General features: G+C 45.6%; 1 protein-coding gene across 3 annotated transcripts in view; it reads left to right on the top strand.

The window, feature by feature from the left end:
- The first annotated feature begins 240 nt into the window (after positions 1-240).
- Positions 241-20,947, top strand: part of PID1 (phosphotyrosine interaction domain containing 1) — a 225,584-nt gene continuing 204,877 nt past the window's right edge. The window contains exon 1 of one of the 3 annotated variants that reach the window (XM_064587203.1): positions 241-598. In XM_064587203.1, the coding sequence (XP_064443273.1) occupies positions 569-598 (30 nt within the window). In that variant the 5' untranslated portion in view covers positions 241-568. The remainder of the gene's footprint in view (positions 599-20,947) is intronic. The other 2 variants (XM_045867800.3, XM_045867799.3) reach the window with 2 other exon arrangements.

Here is a 20,947-nt window from a genome sequence, read left to right as displayed (position 1 = left end):
CAAGGGAAGCCCCCGAGCTCAGGCTCGGCCCTCCCCAGCCAGCCGGACCCCTCTCCCGGACCCCATCCGGCCCGGGGCTCCCGCGGGGAGCGGGGGGTGGCCAGGGCCGCCGGAGGCAGGATCTGGGGCCCCGGGGTACCGGCTCTCGGCGGGGGGGCGGGGGGGGCGCGGGCCCCGGGCATGCTCAGAGCGCGCAGGTCCGGGCGGCGGCGGCGGCGGCGGCGGCGGCGGCGGCGGGGGAGGAGGGAGCGGTCGCCGCCGCCGCCGCCGCCGCCGCCGCCGCCGCCGCCGCCGCCGTGCGCTCGCGGGCCCGGGCGGAGCTGCGCAGTCCTCTCGCAGCTGCGCCAGGACAGCCGGCGCGCGGCCGTGCCCACAAGTTGCCGGCAGCCGAGCGCGGCGCCGCCTCCTCGCTCGCGGCCCCCGGCGCCCACCCCGCGGCGGCGGCCGGCTCCCGGACGCACCTCCCGCGGACCCCGACCCCAGATGTAAAGCGGGACCGCAGCCCCTCGCCCCCCGGCGCGATCCGGAGTCTCGCCAGCGCCTCCTCTGCCAAAGCCCGGGCTGGAAGATGTGGCAGCCGGCTACCGAGCGCCTGCAGGTAAGGGCACCCGCACGGCCGGGGGCCAGCCTGGAGGAGGAGGTGCCCCGGCCGGAGGAGCGGAAGGGGGGCGCCTCTGCCCACCTGGCGGGGATTTACCCAGAGCGGTCGTGTGAGACGCCCGGGTAAGAGCAGGATGCTGTCAGCTTACCCCAGCGCCGGGCACCGACGGGGGCGAGGGGGTGATCAATTGACAAATGCACCGCTTCGGGCGTTACAACTTTGGCTTCGGTGTTTGTGTGCGTGTTGATAGATATAAGGTTGCACTTTCTGACCAGCAATTTTAGGTTGCATTCCACTGACACAGTTCACTGGTCTGGGGTTAGGGCTTTTGCATCCAGATTTTTTTTTTCTTCTTTTTTGTCTCCCGGAAAGACGGAGCAAATGATGTGTGAAAGCATCCATTTGCCAGTATAATTTGGAAATAGCAAACTTGTTTTGGCTTGGCCACGATATGCATTTTATTATTTCATTTCATTTCATTTTTTTCCTATTTGTTGGTGCTCTCCTTTCATCTTCCCTGAACTTCAGCTCCCCCATATATTTTGGAAATCAGAAGTTAAGTTCAGCCAGGAATACTTAACGCTCTGGGTCATCCCATCAAAAGTTTTTCAGTGCTGTCTACTGAAATGACAGACTGCCTTTAATTTGGATTCTGAAGTTGGGGTGTTGGGAAGGGGGTCAAAATGAAAAAGAGGGATGTTTATGGAAAGGAGTTCCTCCAGTGATGCTTTGGGACCCTAGAATTGCCCAGACTGCGAGGTTTGATGACTGCCTTTTGCTCACAAATATTCTCAAGAGAGAGGGCAGCTACTCTGCCAGATAAAATCCACTGAATCTTGCAGTGAAACTTTTGGCAGACTCAGAGCCACATTGTTTCGTAGTAAACTTTGAAGAAGTGTTTAAGTGGTAAAATAGAGCACCATTGGAGGCTGAGTGGGTCTGAAGTCTTAGAACAGTGGAGGCCAGGAGCCCTGGCTGGCTTGGGAGTTTTCTCAATGAAAATTCAGAGCTCCAAATGCAGAATGCAGACTGTCCCTTAGATGTTGGGAGAGGCTGACCTTTGCCTGAGAGTTCTCATATTGAGGGTTAACCTGCAGAGGGCATTGCATTTAGCAGAAACAGATGCCCCCCCACCCCATCCCTTTCTAAGCCTCCCTGGGGCCTGTGGATTTGTGGGGAGTGGGTTCATATTAACAGAACCTGAGACACTAGGCCAGTCCCCCAGGGTCTCAAACAGACTAAACAAGAAAAGGGACTTTTAGCCTTGGGAACAAGGTGGTGGGTGACCAACCTCTAACCTCCTCATCCTACTAAGAGAGTATCACATTGAGCTCTGAATGATTGACCAGAGGTAAGTGAATGTATTTTGGCAGTAACACCAGTTACCAGTTGTGCATTTGAATCCCCCCTTTGGTTCAGGGCATGGCTTCTATTCTAAAGGAAGGGGTGACTGAATGGGGTGGAAGGTCCCCCCATCCAAGTGAGGAGGACAGGTCTTAGAAGTCCTTGGAGAGATGAGGCCAGAGTTCCTGGAAGTGGCTTTTCTGGCCTGGGGCTCTGTGCCTCTGCAAAGTTTGTGGATTTTGTCTCTTGAAGTTATTTCTACCGGCCTGTTTCATTTAAGGACTCCTGTGTGCTCTGGAGCACGTGACCCTTGGCAGGCAAGAGCTCTGGCTTACGTTCCGCATGGCAATCGTTCCTTTACTAGAAATGTCCTCCTGGCTCTTCTGTGAAATGTACACATGTGCGTTTGGCTCGAGTCTGGTTTATTACAGTTTGCGCTTGCAATGCATTTATTTCATTTTGAAGTGTCATGTTGAAAGAGCCGGGGTTTGGGCTTTTGAAAGCTCAGGTAAACATGTCTTATCACTGACGAAGATCAAATCCCTGTTGGAAGGTTCTTCCCAACACCAGGCTCACCTTCATGCTTCCCCAATTTAAATTAGTCAACAAACCCGGTTCTCTTTTAAAGGTTCGGCTCAAGCCTTGCAATTATAGAAGTGAGCCAAATGGAGAAAAAAAAATCTTCATAGTCGTGGCTTCTTTCCAAACAGCAGCTCGACTCTTTTTTCAAAACACACAATTTGTATGCTTTTACTTTTTGTTTCTGAGCGAGGGAGTTGTTGAGGGTGAGGTGGTGAGTGAGCTGCGTGTAATAATATTTTATTTACATTCCTTGTGGTTATGTTTGTCACGGTCTCTGTTTGCTGTCTGGGATTTTTTCTTCTCCTTGTTGCCCTCAAGGCACCACCATATAGGAACGTTGGTTTCCGATTCCTTAGTGAATGGGATACTTTATCTTGCCCCGATTCTGTGGCCAAGGAGATGGTGATGGAAATTGTGTTCAATGGGGAGATAAATGATAAGTCCCACTCGTGAATGAAGTTATAGCCCCACCCTTCCTACACAAATCCTAACCTTCTCCTACAACCTCATTAATTTTTTTTCTTCATTAATTTTTAATGCAAGACTTCAATTTAGATGAGCTGGAGTGCAGAAAATCCTTCAAGGAAGCATTCCCAGAGCTTCCTAATAGGACTAAGGGCTCAGGAACCAATTTATTGTACAAATACCTAGAAACAGAAGAGGCGAGGGAAGAATAGAATGACATCTTTTCTTAATTGATTTTATGAGCTAGATGATGCCTCTTCAAAGGCTCTGTGGCCCTGGGAGCGTGGCAGAATCTTGCTCAGGCCAGACAGTCACTCTCTAGCTAATCTGGGGCTGGCAACCAGCCTTTTTTGCTCAGGAAAGGACATCTTTGATCGGGTTTGATTATCACTATCAATACTCACCTCTTTGCCAAACAAAATGATGCCGATGTTTCCCGGTTTGAGGTGTAGCTGCTTGACCCAAATCCAGCATGGGCAGAGCGACCTGTTGCCCCAAGCAGGGCTGAGCTGGATCATTTCTCATTCAGTCACACACCCCGCGGCAAGTTCATCTGCTCCCCTGAATGTTAAAACTTCTGTTGCATCCCACTCGAGCCCTGGCTGGGAGCTTCTGCCATTAAAAATATAATAGGATCAAAAGGGATGTGAAGATTTAAATTTCCACCCCAACTTTTAAAAATGAATAAATATGAGTTCTTCCCTCTTCACCTTCTATATTACACAGTGGACTTTTTTTCTTGGAGGGACTCGGGAGAGTTATAAATTTTTAAAGAAGCAGATTTGAAACAGGTTCTTCTCAGAGAAGTAAAGGCGACTTTTCAGTAGAAAAGGGCTATGTATTGGTTTTTTAACATAGAGATGAGATTACTTCTGGCCTCGATATTTTAAAATTTGCATGAGTTTCCTAATTGTCTTAAATCTCGGGCAGAGGAGAATCCGTTAGAAACGACAGACTCATCCATACAAGAGTGAGGAGACGTTAGCCATAGAAACGTGTATTTTCCCAGAGCATATGTCTTCAGTGAGCTTCCAGATACATTTTTCTGCAGGCCAGGAAAGGAGGAGAGCAAAAGAAAAATGAATGGAGGCAGAGTTTGAGACAAAGGAGGCCAACAGATCCTTGCCTGTGGTGTAGTTCTCACAAGGATGGCGTGGAACGTGATAGTAGGAAGGTGTATGAGAAGCAGGTTCTAGCAAATTCTAATTGTGGAGTCAGTATGTAACTGTTTTCTCATGAGGCTTCTTTTTTTTTTTTAAGATTTATTTATTTGAGGGAGAGGGAGGGAGAGAGAGAGAGAGAATTAACAGGAGAGGCAGAGGGAGAGAATCTCAAGCAGACTCTGTGCTGAGCACAGAGCCCAATGCAGGGCTCGAACTCACAACCCTGAGATCGTGACATGAACCCAAACCAAGAGTCAGAGATGTAACCGACTGTGCCACCTAGGTGCCCCTTATGAGACATTCTTTAAAGGTTCCAATTTAATCGTTTGTCTGTCTTCCCTGAGATTGAAATTTTTCCGTGGCAGATCCAGAAAATGCAGAACTTCTATCCATAAAGCTGGCTTTTGGCTTCTCAGCCTGGATCATTCTCTTGCCCTCACCACTTTTTATTCTCATTTTGTTCAGTGGCCGAGCATCAGCACCTTCAAAATGCGGTGCAATGAGGGAGGGTAGGGAGAAGACCAGATCCTGCTTTCTTTGGTTTCTGGTGAAACTTTGGGCTGGCAAAAAGGTCCAAGTAAATAGAACTTAAGTTTTACTGGAGATAAAACTTTGGAGATTTTAGGTAAGAGTACTTTGTCCCCCAGGATTACCTTGTCCTTTCTCTGCCTAGCCTTAGCTGGTAGGTTTCACCTTCACTTGGCCTGTGGATTGTTCTAGACTTATTTCTCTGTTATTATGCCCTTTTCACTTTTCCCCTGAGACGTGACTGAAGAACCCTTTAGAACGTCAGCTAGAGACCATTAGACCAGACCCACAGGGCAGAGAGAAGACTTTGGCAGATATGACACTTTCCCAGGCTGACCAAATTGACAAAAGGAACACAGATTAAGGAAGGTAATGACAGCAGTCCGTTTCTGTGGAGCACACATGTGGCACTGTGCTAAGGAGTTTTATTTGAATTATCTAGTTCATTTATCTGCCATAGCCACTTTTATCATCATTTTACAGTGAAAAACAACAACAACAAAAAACCCCCCTGAAAGCCAAAGACGTGAAATGATTTGGTCAGGGTTGGACAGCTAGAAATGAGCGGTGTGCTAAGGAGTTTTATTTGAATTATCTAGTTCATTTATCTGCCATAGCCACTTTTATCATCATTTTATAGTGAAAAACAACAACAACAACAAAAAACCCCCTGAAAGCCAAAGACGTGAAATGATTTGGTCAGGGTTGGACAGCTAGAAATGAGCGGAGCTGGAATCAGAACCAGGCGGTCTGGCTTCAGAACTTACTTCTTTTTTTTTATTTTATTTTATTTTTATTTTTTAAAGATTTTATTTATTTATTTGAGAGAGAGAATGAGAGAGAGAGAGCACATGAGAGGGGGGAGGGTCAGAGGGAGAAGCAGACCCCCTGCCGAGCAAGGAGCCCGATATGGGACTCGATCCCGGGACTCCAGGATCATGACCTGAGCCGAAGGCAGTCGCTTAACCAACTGAGCCACCCAGGCGCCCCGACATGTGTCACTTTTTGATTACTTTATCTATTGAATATCGTATCAAAGGAGTCACACGGTCTGTGTTCTTTGGTGGCTGGCTTTTGCTGAACGTGATGTCTGCGGAGATCCATGCAATATTGTTATCAGTAGTTTTTTTTTTAATTGCTGAGTTTTTGTTTTATGAACAATTTAACTTTTTTTTAAATTTTTTTTTAAAGATTTTATTTATTTATTTGAGAGAGAGAAATGAGAGAGAACACATGAGAGGGGATAGGGTCAGAGGACGAAGCAGACTCCCTGCCGAGCAGGGAGCCCGATGTGGGACTCGATCCCGGGACTCCAGGATCATGACCTGAGCCGAAGGCAGTCGCTTAACCAACTGAGCCACCCAGGCGCCCCAGAACTTACTTCTTAACCACTTCTCTAGTGCAAAAGGATAAGACGATGCTATCCACATGCTGGGGCTCTTGTTACTAAGAGCTAGAATTATAGCAGTGGTGGTCCCAGTGGCCCAGAGGCGGCTTTCGTCTTCCTTGTGGCAGCGGTATGGTTGCTTGTGACAACAAGGGCTGCCCTCTTTGGGTGGCTCACACCCCTGGGGGAAGTAAGCTGCTATGTCATACTTTAGCTGAAATTCCCGATTGTCATCATTGGATCTTTCTCTGAGTTTGTCAGCGAAATCTCCACCAAGTGACTTGCAAAATGTCAGCCTTGGAAACACCTCTGCCCTCTGGTTACCCATTGCCTAAATTGGGCTGTTTAATGTTGACTGTACTGGGTTATCTTGGGGTGTTAGGCAACTTTTGCATTTTGTTTGATGTTCCAGATCGGCTCTCTCCTCCCCCCCCACCCCCCTCCTTCCAGTGACTCCCATGCTACTGTGTAAATTTTTTTTTTTTTTTTTTTAAGATTTTATTTATTTATTTGACAGAGAGATAGACAGAAGAGCACAAGCAGAGGGAGTGGCAGAGGGAGAGGGAGAAGCAGGCTCTGCACTGAGCAACAAACCCGATGCGGGACTCAATCCCAGGACCCTGAGATCATGACCTGAGCCGAAGGCAGACGCTTAACCATCTGAGCCACCCAGGCGCCCTGCTACTGTGTAAATTAATCCTGTAAATTGGGTCCTGGAAGAGTCAGTCCCAGACAGACTGGGGAATCAGGCTCCGTTCCACAGAGCTGTTCGACTCCACAAAGAGCGAATAGTGGCAATGCAGGGAGTCGTTAGTGGTCAGCAAATAAAAGTAGTCCAGAAACGCTCAGTAACACTGCCATGTGCTTCACTCAGCCCTCCCCTCCCCTGGAGCCCACATCTCAACGGAGGCTTTGTTTAAGTACAGCACGAAGAAATAGTTGAGGTCGTTGTCCAAAGACGTCCTTGGAGTCTAGTGGAATTAGTTCCTATCATTTTATGTTAACTTAAAAAGGAGTTTTGATCCCAGTTTAGCTGCCAACCGGTGATACAACGTCAGAGTATTCCCCAGGTCCAAACCCTCAGGCCAAGAACTGGAAGAGGACAGTGTCAGGAATCAGACACAGACTGGCTTTGTGCCTTTGGCCTGTTTCAGTGCTTCCAAAGTCTCAGGGGAGCTCTCTCCCCTAATGCTGGTGCCACTTGGGGTCCTCATCCTGCTGAGGTCTTCTCTCCCATGCCTGATGGCCCAGAGCTCCTTCCTCTTCCCTCAGTGGCTGCCACTGAGGTCTTGCTTTGATAAGGGAGGTTCCAGTAGGGAACCCCTCCCCGCCAAATATATGCTGAAGTCCTAACCCCGCTACCTGGGAATGTTGCCTTGTTTGAAAATAGGATATAATCGAGTTGAGTCACTCTGGATTAGGGGAGCCCTAAATCCAGTGACAGGAGTCCTTCTAAGGAGAGATTTGAAGGCACAGAGGAGGTACAGGAAGGAAAGCCTTGGGAAGACGGAGGCAGAGAATGGAGTTGGGCTTCCACAAGCCAAGGAATGCCGGGGGTTGCTGGCATCCACCAGAAGCTAGAAGAAAGAATCAAGGGAGGGTTCTTCCTTAGAGCCTCTGCAGGGAGCATGGCCCTGCCGGCGTCTTGATTTGGGACTTCCAGCCTCCAGAACCATGAGAGAATGCATTTCTATTGTTTTAAGCAGCACCGTCTGTGGTAATTGGTTACAGCAGCCCTAGTAAACTCAATGCACTCATGAAACCATATTGCTTTTGACCGCGTTCTCTGTATTTCTGGAAGCCTAGGTATGCCTGACTTTCATAAACCGGGACAAAATGAACGTGTCTCTCTAGTGTGCTCTTTTTATACCGAGTGTGTGAATTTATTTACAGTGGATTCAGAAAAAATGAAAACAGACATTATAAAACAACTAAATTACTGCTTCTGGTCCACATCCCAGGAACGGCGGCAAACGGGTTCTGTGTTGCTAAAGGGAGCGCCTCCGGAAAATACAGTAAATGTACTTCAAGAGGCAGTTAACTTTGGTCATTAAAATTATGGGATGTGGAAGATAGTTTGCTTTAAGGTGGATCCCGGCGATACTCTCCCAGGCAGGCGGAGGCCCAGGGAAGGTTAGGGTTTTATCCTCAAAACAGTCCAGGTTGTCAGTCTCTGCGGGGTCTCTGGGTAACAGGCCCGCTGGTGACTGACTCTCCCCAGCAGGGACAAGGGGGGGTTCACTTTAGATTCTGTTCAGGGCAGCCCCACATGATGGTCTGGATGATTATTTGCATCTGGTTGGATACTCTGGGTTGTTTTCATTTTTCACTTGGTAACGGTGTAAATTATCTTAACGAAGAACCTCTTTCTACTGCGAAACTCACTTTGAAGACCCAAAGCAAATGTCGCGAGGAGTCACCCTTGCTTTCCTGGGCCGGGCTGGTGTTCTCCACGCAGTGGCCTCGGTGGCTCAGACGGCAAAGGGTGCAAAGGAGCCTGAGTCCGCGCAGGGCTGCCCTGGGGTCGGCGGGTCGGCGGGTGAAGAGCCTCTCCGGGTTTTAAATGCCATTTCTCCTTTCATTCTCTTCCTCGGGGAGGAGTGAATGCGGCCCGTTGGCCCGGGCAGGGAGAGCAGAGCTGTCGGGAGGAAGAGGCGCCTGCTTTGATGCCCAGGTGTGGGCGACGTCCCGGGCCCGAGCCACCCTTGGTGGGGGTCGTGGAGCCCGCGTTTCCTTTCGGAGTGTGCTGGGGGGCGGGGGGATTGTCCCCGGGGCCGGGGGGCCCTGCTGCTGGTGGGTGGCTGGTTTGTGTTGGGCCTAAGTTCTCCGTAGCTTAGTGCGTTCGCTCCCCAGCGCTGCCATCACAAAGCCCCGCAGGCTGGGCGTCCTGGGCAACAGCAGATCCGGAGGCCCCAAGTCTGAAATCAAGCCGACGGGCAGGGTTGGTTTCTTCGGAGGCTGTGAGGAAGGGTCTGTTCCGTGCCTCCCTTCTCGCTTCTGGTGGGTTCCCGGAAATCTTAGCTGTCCCCTGGCTTGTGGCCGCCTTGCCGGTCTGCACGCGGCGTTCTCCCTGGGTGTGTCTTTTGAGAAGGACACCAGGGGCCCACCCTCCTCCGGTCCCATCCCACCTTGGCTGATGACATCGGCGATGAGCCTGTTTCTAAGAAGGGTCACATCCTGAGGTATTGGGGTTTAGGACTTCAGCATATGAATTTTTGGAGAGACGCAATTCAGTCTGTAACACTTACTTTAGAATTTTCTTTTGAGTACTTGAACCAAGCACCAAAAAAAAAAAAAAACAAAACCCAACAAAACAATGGGAATTTTTTTTTTTTTCCCAAATGGTTGTATGGATGTCAAATGGAATGGCTTATCTGCTTCATGTCATGGCTACTATTTTATACCTAATTTGATTGAAAAATTACAAAATAATAGCTGCCTACGATAACAAGGTAACAGATCAGACATCTGGGAAGTATGTTAATAAGCTTGTCCCTTTCTCTCTTCCCCATTCTACTCGTGAAGGAAACTCATGTGATCTGTCTGGTCGTGATTTTTCCACAACTTTGTCCAGGTTTGTGCAAACATATACAAATATACAGAGGCAAATTTAGGTCTGTCTCATGTATTTCAATAATATAATCATACTATATATGTATTACTATGCATTTGTTTTTTCACTTTATAAAGTGATTCCTAGATATCTCTTCTGGTCAGTACAGTGGCTGCCCCTTCTCCACGATTCTGCTTTCCATGGTTTCAGTTACTTGCAGTCAACTACAGTCCAGAAACACATGATCCTTCTTCTGACAGATCATTAGAAGGTCAGTAGTAGTCAAAGGTTACGTGACAATGCCTACATCCTTCACCTTATTACAAGAAGAAAGATGAGTACAGTGTAATAAGATATTTTGAGGGACAGACAGAGACCACATTCACTGAACTTCTATGACAGTATATTGTTATAATTGTTCTATTTTATTATCAGTTATTGTTAATCTCTTACTGTGCCTAACTAAATTAAAATTTATCACAGTCGTGTATGAATAGGAAAAAACAGCATATGTAGGTTGTCACGCTGCTATTTGTGGTTTCAGACATCCGCTGGGGGTCTTGGATCATATTCCCCATGGATAAGGGGGGGCTACTCTAACGTAGCCCCAACTCATTCCTTTTAGTATCTGCATAGAATCTGTGGTAGAGTTGGACCACAATTTATTCAGTCCTTCCTCTATCAAGGCGTATCTGGGGCATGTCTGTGTTCTTTTGTTGTTCTCCTGCCTGTAGATAATACTGTTATAACTCCCTAGGCAGGTCCTTACGTACTTGCACTTGTATTTCTTTAGACAGGAATTGCTACATCTAGGGGTATGCATGTTTTATGTTTTAGCAGCTGTTAATGAAGGCCTCTGTGAGAATTCCGCTTTTTGATCAGAAGTGTATACAATTCTAGCAGAGGAGCAAAGAACATAGTTTGCTGGAGAAAGGATAGTCTTTTCAACAAACGATGCTGGAACAATGGGATATCCCCAAGCAAAACAACCAACTCCAAACTTTAATCCTTACTTCATACATCTGGCATACAAAAACAAAATTCATCACAGGCCTAAATGCAAAACCTTAAAACCATGGAACTTCCAGACAAAGGCAGTAGAAAATCTTTGTAGCTTTTTATACATCAGCATAAACATTCCTAACATCAAGGCAATGCCCAGGTCTATTACACCCCGAAGTTTCTTTGGATCAGGCCAAGATTTCTCCGAACAATAACAAAAACATGATTGATAAAATTTGATTAAATGGGGCTTTATCAAAATGAAAACCGGGGCGCCTGGGTGGCTCAGTCGTTAAGCGTCTGCCTTCGGCTCAGGTCATGATCTCAGGGTCCTGGGATCGAGCCCCGCATCGGGCTCCCTGCTGAGCAGGGAGCCTGCTTCTCCTTCTCCCTCTGTCTACCACTCTGCCTACTTGTGCTCTCTCTCTGTCAAATAAATAAATAAAATCTTTAAAAAAAAAAAAATGAAAACCTTCTGCCCCTTAAGTGATTTTGACAAGAGAATGAATAGGTAAGACACAGACTGGGAGAAAATACTTGCAAATCATATATCTGTAAGAAAGGACTTGTATCCGGGATATCGAAAGGACTCTCAAAGCTCAATAGTAAGAAGATAAACAACCCAATTAAAAAAAAAATAAACCAAACAATTTGAGCGAAGAAGTTATATGGACGAGAAATAAGCACACAAGGCTATTGAACATCATTAATCATGGAGAAAATGCAAATTAAAACCACAGTGAGTTATCACCACATAACTCTAGAAGAGCTGAAATTAAAGAAATTTCAACCACACCATGCGCTGGTGAGGATGTGGATGAACTAGAACTCTTACTGCTGGTGGGACATAAGGTGATAGAAGGCACATCAGTGGATCTGAGGATCGGATGCGAGGAAAGAATTTGAAAAGGGCTTGAGTAAATGTTTGGGGGTGATGGATGTGTTCAACATCTTGATTATGGTGATGGCTTCACGGGCTCATATATATGTCAAAACTTTGGAAATTACGTAGCGTATCATGTGTCGGCTAAAAAGGGTATGTGAAGGAGTCACTGTATGCCAGGCACAATGTTAGGTGTTGGGGGAACTAAATAATAACGTGGTTCCTGCCCTCACTTCTATGAATTCTCTGTAGCTTTCGCGTTCTTTTAACTGGAAACTAAAATTCTAACCTAGCATATAAATAACAAACTCTAGTTCCATTCACTCCTTTTAAAGCATTTCTTTATTTAGTCCTTGAAATGACATGTTTCATCAGTGTCAGTTTGCCTGAAGGTCCTAAGGGAAACTAGTAGTTGAGCAAAAGAAGAAATCCCACCCAAAGTGTGGACGGTTCAAGTTGGTGCTTTGTTGTTCCTTCTCTCATTTAGGATGGCCCCTTTCTTGTTCTTGCTCCTGGTGGTTTGTTTCTCACCTCTTTCCAATCTGCCCTGATGGCTTAGTCCTCTGAGGCCTTTTTGGCCCTTTTCCCAGCCCCTGGCTCTCACCCTAGTGACCAACAGACTCAGGAGATTGTGCTGTTGAATGGGTGAATTTCCAGGGTCGTGGCCCCGTGGCTGGCTGGACCACCTTCTTGATATTCCTCCTCCTGCAATAGAAAACAGAATACATCATGCAAAACCATGAATGGGTCTTGATTCCAGTTTCTGAATATGATGTGCCTAGCAGATGTAGGGCCTGGATTTCTTATGAAATAATTCTTCTTCTCATGAGTTTGACAACTCAAAACTTTAGCTAGCACATAGTGACTTTACCAATGGCCATTGAACCTTAGTAGAATGCTATTGAGAAACATTCACAAAAGTGTTAATCTAGTTTAAAAACATTTTTTTTTTTTCTCCTCAAGGAAGAAAATTTAAGGCACTTGACTCAATCCTTTTTAAAGTAAAGGACAAGGAGTGCAAGAATTTGCTCAATAAATATCTGAGGAGGGCGCCTGAGTGGCTCAGATGGTTAAGCGTCTGCCTTCGGCTCAGGTCATGATCCCAGGGTCCTGGGATCGAGTCCTGCATCGGGCTCCCTGCTCAGCGGGGAGCCTGCTTCTCCCTCTGCCTCTCTCTCTGTCTCTTATGAATAAATAAATAAAATCTTGAACAATAACAAAAAAATATCTGAGGAGACCATGTGGCATATTGTCCAACTGAGGTCCTTTTGAGGTGATGGGGACAGTATTAATAATTAACCGACATAGCAGGCATAAACCACAGTCCCCTGGCAAACCAGGCTGTGTGGTCACCCCTAAAAATGGCAGGTAACATGCTGGACTTCTGTTCCTATCTCTGTCACTCTGGGAGTGGAGGAAAGAAATGAAATACATGGAGGTGAGGGACAGCAGATGGGCAGGAAAGCCAGGGAGAGGAGAGATTGGGGGGGTGGGGGTAAAGAATGCGCACATAAAAAAGAGGACAAAGTGGAAGGGTGAAGGAAGTCACACACGCACTCAGCACCATCCCTCGCACGTATGCGTGCTCCCCAAAATGTAGCTGTCAGTCACATGTTCCATGCAGCTCTTGGCCTGTGGAAACATTATTCTTTTGAGCAAGGGCATCCGATGTTCACACCTGCTCAGTGGTACTGAATGCTTTGGTGGATTTCTGGCTATTTGGAAAACAAAGGTTTTTCAGATGAAGACTAGGAAACTTTGAGGGGGAAAAACAAAGACAATCCAAAGCCAAAGGGTGGCCAGCTTAGGGGAAATGGGAGGATTTGAGAGAATATTTCTTTAGGCTACGAATCTGGCTACCTGTGACCAACATAGGCTGTTGAAGAGGGGAACGATTAGGGGGTTTTTAATCAGGCACCCATGGATATAAATCTTGGCTGCCTCACTTATTAGAAGTTACCTCAGGGCCTCTGATTTGCATTTTTTTCAACTTTAAAATTGGGGTAATAACATTTAGCTCTTGACTACTCATTGAGGTATGGACTACAAAGAGCTTAGCACGATAACTGACAAATACTGGGAGTCAGTAAATACTAATTCCTTCCCCGCATTTCAATTCCAAAGGGTGAACTAGGAATAGCCGTGTAGCATCTTAGGACTGGGTGGGTAATAGAGTTTTGGTGTTTCTCGAAGTGTGTTCCGTGGAGCATGAGTTAAGTGAGCTACTCACATGAGTCTTGCCACAGAGGGTTCAGTCTTTAGTTTGGGAAGCAGTGGGTGAAATGAAGTGAGACTGGTTTACTGCGGGACTTCTTGTAGCCTTTGAGATGCCAGTGCCCCGTGAATTTCCACGTGAGGGGAGAAGAGAAGGCAGCCCTTTGCAGCCCTTTGCAGTCCAGAGTGCTTTGATACAGAACTTGAATTTCTTTAAGTTGACAAACTGTGGGCCTGAGGCTTGGCTCTAGCTTACAAAAATATTTCCTTTGGCACCTTCAGTGTCTATAAAAACTTGACAAATTAGTTTCCAGGATTGAAAAATTAGAGGAGTTTATAAGGAAATCTGGACTTTCTGATTCTCTTAGAAAATGGGAGGTTTAAGCCACAGTGGGTTCTGACATAGTGACCACCAGCCGGCGCTGTTCTGTGTGGACGGGGAAGTGGCCTCCAGCTTGTCCCAGGTCTTCTAGATCAGGTGTCACTAAGTCCCATAAGCTGATGGGCCTGGGACACTTGGATTGGGGACTCTGGTCCAGTTCAGCTCCTTCGTTTGGCTGGTGGGAAAGCTAAATTCAAAGTTCATGTAGTCCTTGGAATCAGGATGAGGTTCTTGGTCTTCTGACTTTTAAAAACCAAGGCGATAGAAGATTGTGTGACTATGTTTATTTGCTTAGCATCATTCATTGCTTTGCAGGCACAACTCCGGGAGCCCATCTTCAGGTGCCTGGAAGCCAGCTCTTCTCCCCTCTTTCTAGGGAGCTGTGTGTCAGAGTTTGTGTGATTGGAGCAGGGACTCACCATCGCCCTTTCTCTTCAGGGCACACAGAAGCATGGGAACCACAAGTGGCCTTGTGCTTGCCACGTGCTGATCTTGAGCCCAGGGGAAGGCTTCCAGGCACAAGTGGGAGGCTTCTCTGACTTTTCGCTAAATCCACAGCACTGTTTCCTGCATAGCCTATGCCAGGCAGGTGGAAATTTCTCATTGTCATAATATTGGCTCATTTGGGGGCATTTTTACTGCCAAACATTGGCACAGATGGCTTCCAAAAGGGGGAAATTTAGAGGATGGAGAGTAGTTTTTAATTTAATGGCTTTCAACATTTTCCTTGCAGATTATCAGCCTATGAAGAAATGCTCAAATGTTATTTCAGGACACCTAAACTGAAAGACATCTTCAATGGTGGCAATACCTTCAAATTTAAGAATCCCTGATTCCACCAGCCAAACAAACAAAAACAACAAAAAACAAACCAACAAAACACCAAACCAAAAAACCAATACCAAACCACTCAAAAGCATGCTGTAGATGTTTTCTGGTCCTCTTGGGAGTAGATCTGCAGCTTCACTTACTTCCCAGATATGCTGCTAGTCTCCTTAGCTCTGCCCATTCCTGCAGAATTACGGGATCTGATTATTTTTAGCATTATAAGTATATGGAGTTAACCAGAAGGTGGCTGTAAACCAATAAGTTAGACCTCTCACTCTCAACCAATCTATTTGGTTCCTGAAGGCACGAACACTGTGTACGTCCTGGCTGCTCTGAGTTAGACTGTCGAGTCAGGATGGAGATGGTTTCCTATTGCTCCTCCATTGGACCCCCTTCCAATAAGAGTTTATGACTGTATTAATAACTATTCTGAAAATTATTGCACACTATAATCAGACTCAGAGTTGGGTTATTACTTATCTGTCTTTCCTTCTTATCTAATCTAAGTTAATCTAAACTGTTTTCCTACAGCACCCTTTATTTTTATTTATTTATTTTTTTGAGAGAGAGTGAGAGGAAGAGAGTGCGAGCAGTGGAGGAGCAGAGGGGGAGGGAGAGAGAGAATCTTAAGCAGACTCCACACTGAGGCTCATCTCAGGGGCTTGATCTCAGGACCCTGAGATCATGACCAGAGCCGAAATCAAGAGGTCGACACCTAACTGACCAAGCCACCCAGGTGCCCATCTCCAGCACCTTTTAAAACCAGAAATTCATCTGAAATAGTTTCTGCTGCAGAGTTAGCTCTGCTATAGCAGAAAGGGGAAGAGGTAATGCTGGCCTGCAGAACATAAAGCTCTTGGCCAATCTAAAAGCTCAGAAAATACAGTTACGTATTAGATCCTTATATAGTTCTGGAAAGATTGGTTTTGGTTAGTAAAGAAAGAAATTCAAATGCCTTTGAAGTACTTTTCAGTAAAAGATAGAAATACCACTGACACATTAAAACAAGACTGAAATAAAACCCTTCGAATACCAGTCATATAATGAAGGATTTAGTTGTACCTGAAAACCGAGGAGAGCAAGTATAACTGAGCCTGAAACCTCCAGCTCTGAGCTTCCCAGCGGCCTAAGAAGAGAAACGTGATGAATTACTTAGGTCTCATTATCTAATAGAAGACCCTCCATCAACTCATCTGGAGCCCCAAGTGTTTTCCTAAATTGAAGACCCTAGAAGTTACCATATGGTTCTTTATATGGGACATCGTAGCACAGATGCTTGGGTGATAATATTAATTGTAGTTTTTGACAAAGATGTCTCTGGAAGTTGAAAAAAATAAACAATGAAGTAGGAATGCTAAGACTGTTATCCAGTATAGCGGTTGAAGTGGACATCTGTGGGTTTTTTCTGCCCAACTTCATTTCCCATCTTCTGGTAACAGCACCCTGATCTCACCTTTGGGAGTTATTTTCCCTCTCCCGTGTGTGGGGGACTCCATGTACTTCAAGGAGGGGGACTGTCAGTGCGCCCTCCTCCAGCTCTGGCATCCTGCTGTCTACGTTAATTGGACACTTTCTCCCCAAATTGGGATCCTGAGCAGGGTGGTAAAAAGGCTGGAAATCGCCAAAACTGATTATTCTGCCCACCTAGATCTGTAGTGCTTCTGCATAGACCCCAGGAGCTTCTTGATCCCCATCCTTCCTGAGCTTGGTCCTTCCGTATCTCCTTTCAATCTCGTATCACTCTGATGATTAATTTTTTTCTTCTCCAGTGAGCTGGAGGTGGTGTCTACTGCTTGCAACCCCTGCAGACTCTGATTGCAAACTCTGATTGATGTACAGGAAGAATTTTCCATGAACCCACTGGCGTTCAGCCTTCAAATTCTGTGTCCTGAAACGTTCTGTGTGGAGCAGAGCTGGTGTGCGGAGAAAAGCGAGACAGCCATGCTTGAAGGGTCTCCAAGATACCAACCAGAAGGTCATGGACGCACACCTGTCCTTCCTTATGGGTACCCTTTCCTTGTCAAAAGTGTGCTTGCTCCACTGGGATATGAAGAAAGGGTACAGACATTTCTCTGCCTGGAATTTTTCTCTCATATAGCCCTACTTTAATAAGTGCCACTGAACGAAAAGAATCCTCATTATCCTTTAATCCTGGCCCACAGCTTCCGTGTTCTGGCCCATCGCTGGAGAATGATTTTTGTCCTTGTTGTTTATAAGGGTGTAGCCTGGCTATTGGCATCTGCTATAAATCTCAAGGTTTTTATAACTTGGATATCGCTCTTACCTTTCTGCCAAATCTCTGTACTGAAAAAGCGGCCTATCATTTTAAGTAATGATGCTTTTACGACGTCAAAAACAAATAAAGTAATTTTGGTCCACATTATAAAATGAATCCCTCTTGTCTCTGAGTCTGGGGTGGAAATGGTGTCAGGGATGCAAACAGCTGTTTTGGCCAAAATACCCAAAAAGATCCAGTCTCAGGCTGAGTCTCAGTTCTCGAGAAACATTTGTAGTTGTTGGTTAAAAATGTGAATGGCTCCATAAGTTCAGTCTAGGACAGTGTGGGCTCTTTAGCCCAGAAAGTTAACTATGTCCAACTTTGGCAGCCCTGACCTTCTGGGTAGAGAATGTAGTTCACTAGTCTTCAAGACCTGCTTTGCCACTTTGATTTAAGACAAGGCGGAAATCTTCAAAACAAAGCTCTCCGAATCCAGGAAAGTCTATCTGGCATCAGTTAGCTTGGGCACCGCCCCCCCGCCGTCCCCCCTTCCCCACCCCACTCCCTTGTCTTTTCTCTAGGAGCTTGAAGCTTTATAGAAAATGAATGGCTTTGCAAAAGTGCAAATTTGGGAGAGTGTTGTACAACCAAAGAAAATTCAAATTAGTATTCCTCCTGTGGGAATCCTCTTGGGGAAATTGAAATTATACTTAAATATTCACGTATAGAGTACAGCCAATATCTGTTTTAGGATGTTGACTGAATGATACAGCTCGGTGGTTTTCTGGAAGTAAGGTGGGCTAGAGAAGGAAGAATACAGAGTCTAAAAAAACGTACTAATTGGTGTTTCCTTCTCTCTGTTGTGTTAATGGTAAATAGCCCAGACTCAGTGCTGATCTCTTTACTCTTTGGCCCAGAGAACTGGCGTTTTTCTTCATAATGTAATTTACCGCCCCTGTTGGACAGAGGCTGGCCCGTGAGATGTGTGTGTGCTCTGAACAGGAGGGGACGTGTGTGCTGGCGGGGTCCCTCGGAGCAGGGCAAGCATTCAGCAGAAACGTGGAGGGAGTCTTTTGGAAATAAAACCTAATTTGCAGGGATCTCTACCCGTAAGGTAGACTTGCTCTGCGATGTGGGGCCGTTATCTGTGTTTCCTCCCTTCTGCGTGGACTCTCTCCCTTTCTTGCTTTTCTCCTTCTGCTTTTCTCACAACTAATAGGAGTGAAGCTCTTTCCACTCCTGCATTTCTCTGAGCTCTCTTGCTCACTGCTGTATCTTTCAGACATTTTTTATAGCTCTTCCAGGGGGCGATGGCCACCTCTCCTTTCTCCCATCTTCCTTTTCAGCGGCTACAAGCTCTTTGGTGGGTTGGAAGTCACAGCTAAATTGGACAAAAACAAGTTTGACCATTGCTTCAAAGCTACTGTTTTTTGGGGATTTTTTTTTTTTTTAAATTCTTTCCTTCTCACTTTTCTTTTTGTTTTGGCTTAGGGCTAAGAGCACATGATCTTTGCCTTAGATGGTCATCAAAACTCATTTTTTGGGTTGTAGATGAAGAGGCCAAATGGATTCATTTTGATCCAAGGCCTGGAAGAAATTGATAGACTGTTGATTGCTTGTAAAATGCACTTTAAAAAGTCTTTCTTGGAGCTTAGCAGATGCTTGCTTTCATTATGTTAAGAAACTGATGCTATTTATCTATTTTATTTCAATCATTGGCCCCTCTAAATAGGAAATTTAACTTTGATTTGAAGCTATTAATGCCTGCTGGTAAATAAGAAAATGCGTGATAGAGCAAATTATTTTTCGTCTCTTGCATTTCTTATGGGCATCTCAGACTCGGGAATTTTTATGTAGCATAACAATTTCATAAGTGTTAACATGTTTTTTTAAACTTCATATTATAAATAGGAGCAGAAGCCTGCTTCAGAAATTTAAAACTAGATTAAAGTTGGCCAGAGCAGAAGGCAAAGTCATGGCTCTGTTACAACTCACATCTTGGGGTTTTGGGTAGTCTACTGACAATGCAGTAGATTCAAATAAAGTGCTCTTATTATGGATTAATACTGTTTGACCTATGGATCTTGGAACTTGAGAGGGTCATGGAATTTTTTTTTAAGACATCTGTGAACCCTGGGGTGCCTGGGTGGCTCAGTCGGTTAAGTGTGTGCCTTAGGCTCAGGTCATGATCTCTGGGTCCTGGGATCGAGCCCCATGTGGGCCTCCCTGCTCAGCGGGGAGTCTGCTTCTCCCTCTCCCTCTGCTCTCCCCACCCCCCGCCCTGCTCTCTTTCTCTCTCTCTCAAATAAATAAAATCTTAAAAAAAAAGACACCTATGAACCCTGTGTGCATTTCCTATAGACCAAAAATATATACCTTGCAAATATATTAAGTACTTTTCAAACCTTGTGTGCTTTATTGAAAGAAATATTTATTTAAAATAATTATTGATTCATAGTGACTTTTGGACTTTATGCACATTTTCAAGTACTGAGTATCAAAGTACTATATGTGGGTCAACATCATTGTGGGCTTAAAAGGGACTGTGGTGTTTGAAAGAGGTGGGGGCTGTAGATTTGATTAATGCTGATTACAGGGGTGGGGTAAAAACACACTGACTTTGGTGGATTTGTCAGGATGCTTCCCCTCATGTCCCTGTCTTACAGGCTTTACTTTCAGCAAATGTTATGGGTCTTTTATTTTTGGGTGAGGAGCCAAACTGAATTATAAGGTGGGTCTCAAGAAGTGGTTCCTGTGCTCGAGAAGGTTTCAGTCAGTTAAATATAAAGTAGATTGTTGTTGTCATGGAGGAGACTTCCATCCCAAGACTGTGGAGGGCAAAAGAGGAGAGCCTTTGTCATCTGTCCCCTTTTATTTTGAACACAAAAGCTTCCCTTCAAGTTCTATCCAGGGGAATGCTGACATCTAAGAGATGAGGACTATGTGTGACCATATATCGGTTGGGAGAGCAGATTTTTTTTTTAAGATTTTATTTATTTATTTGAGAGAGAGCACGAGTGGGAGGGGGGGAGTGGGAGAGGGAGAAGCAGACTGCCCGCTGAGCAGAGAGCACAACGTGGGGCTCAATCCCAGGACCCTGAGATCATGACCTGAACCGAAGGCAGACGCTTAACGATTGAGCCAGCCAGGCGCCCCAAGAGCAGATATTTTAATTGACACAGTCCTCTGACATGAGCCATCAATTGATGCTGGTCCCACATGATCTCAGATGGTTTTCCAGCCCATCTTTTAATAAGAGCATGTTGTGCAATGGCATGTGTTGAAAATTGCCAGGATTACTAAGAGAGGGAGACTTTCTTTGTGATTAAAATAAAAATCTCATCTAAGTGTTCAGAAGTTTAGAATTTTTATGTTTGTTTGGACAGATGCTATTTGGCTAATTTCTTATTTGGGAAAATGTTATTTAGTTGATACTGCTTGTTCTTTCTTCTCTTTCTGCAGTCTTTTGCACATTGGATGTGAGAAGATTGTATGGAACGAGGCCAAATGAACAAAAATGTTGGTGATTAGGCAGATTTCCTTTCCTCCCTTCTGTGGCCAGTGTTTGTAAAGATCTGTCCTTATCAGATGCTAAAGAGTTGCTTTGATGCTTGGGTTCAAAGTCAGGTACCATCTTCATCTCTCTACATCTTTTAGTGCATCCTGGACCATTTCCCACATTTTGTGTGTTTTTATGTTCGATGCCTTTACTAATGTTTCCTTAGTTTGAAATATCCTTCATCACTTGTATGTTCTGCCGAGGGGATTGCCCTCCTTCCGTAACAGATGAAACTACC

The sequence above is a fragment of the Mirounga angustirostris genome, unplaced genomic scaffold (assembly GCF_029215605.1).
Source record: "Mirounga angustirostris isolate CCGP_5_RB_7025 unplaced genomic scaffold, mMirAng1.0.hap1 SCAF_3, whole genome shotgun sequence".
Lineage (NCBI taxonomy): Eukaryota > Metazoa > Chordata > Mammalia > Carnivora > Phocidae > Mirounga > Mirounga angustirostris.
The sequence above is the reverse complement of the archived record's forward strand: the minus strand, read 5'-3'. Positions and strand labels throughout refer to the sequence as shown.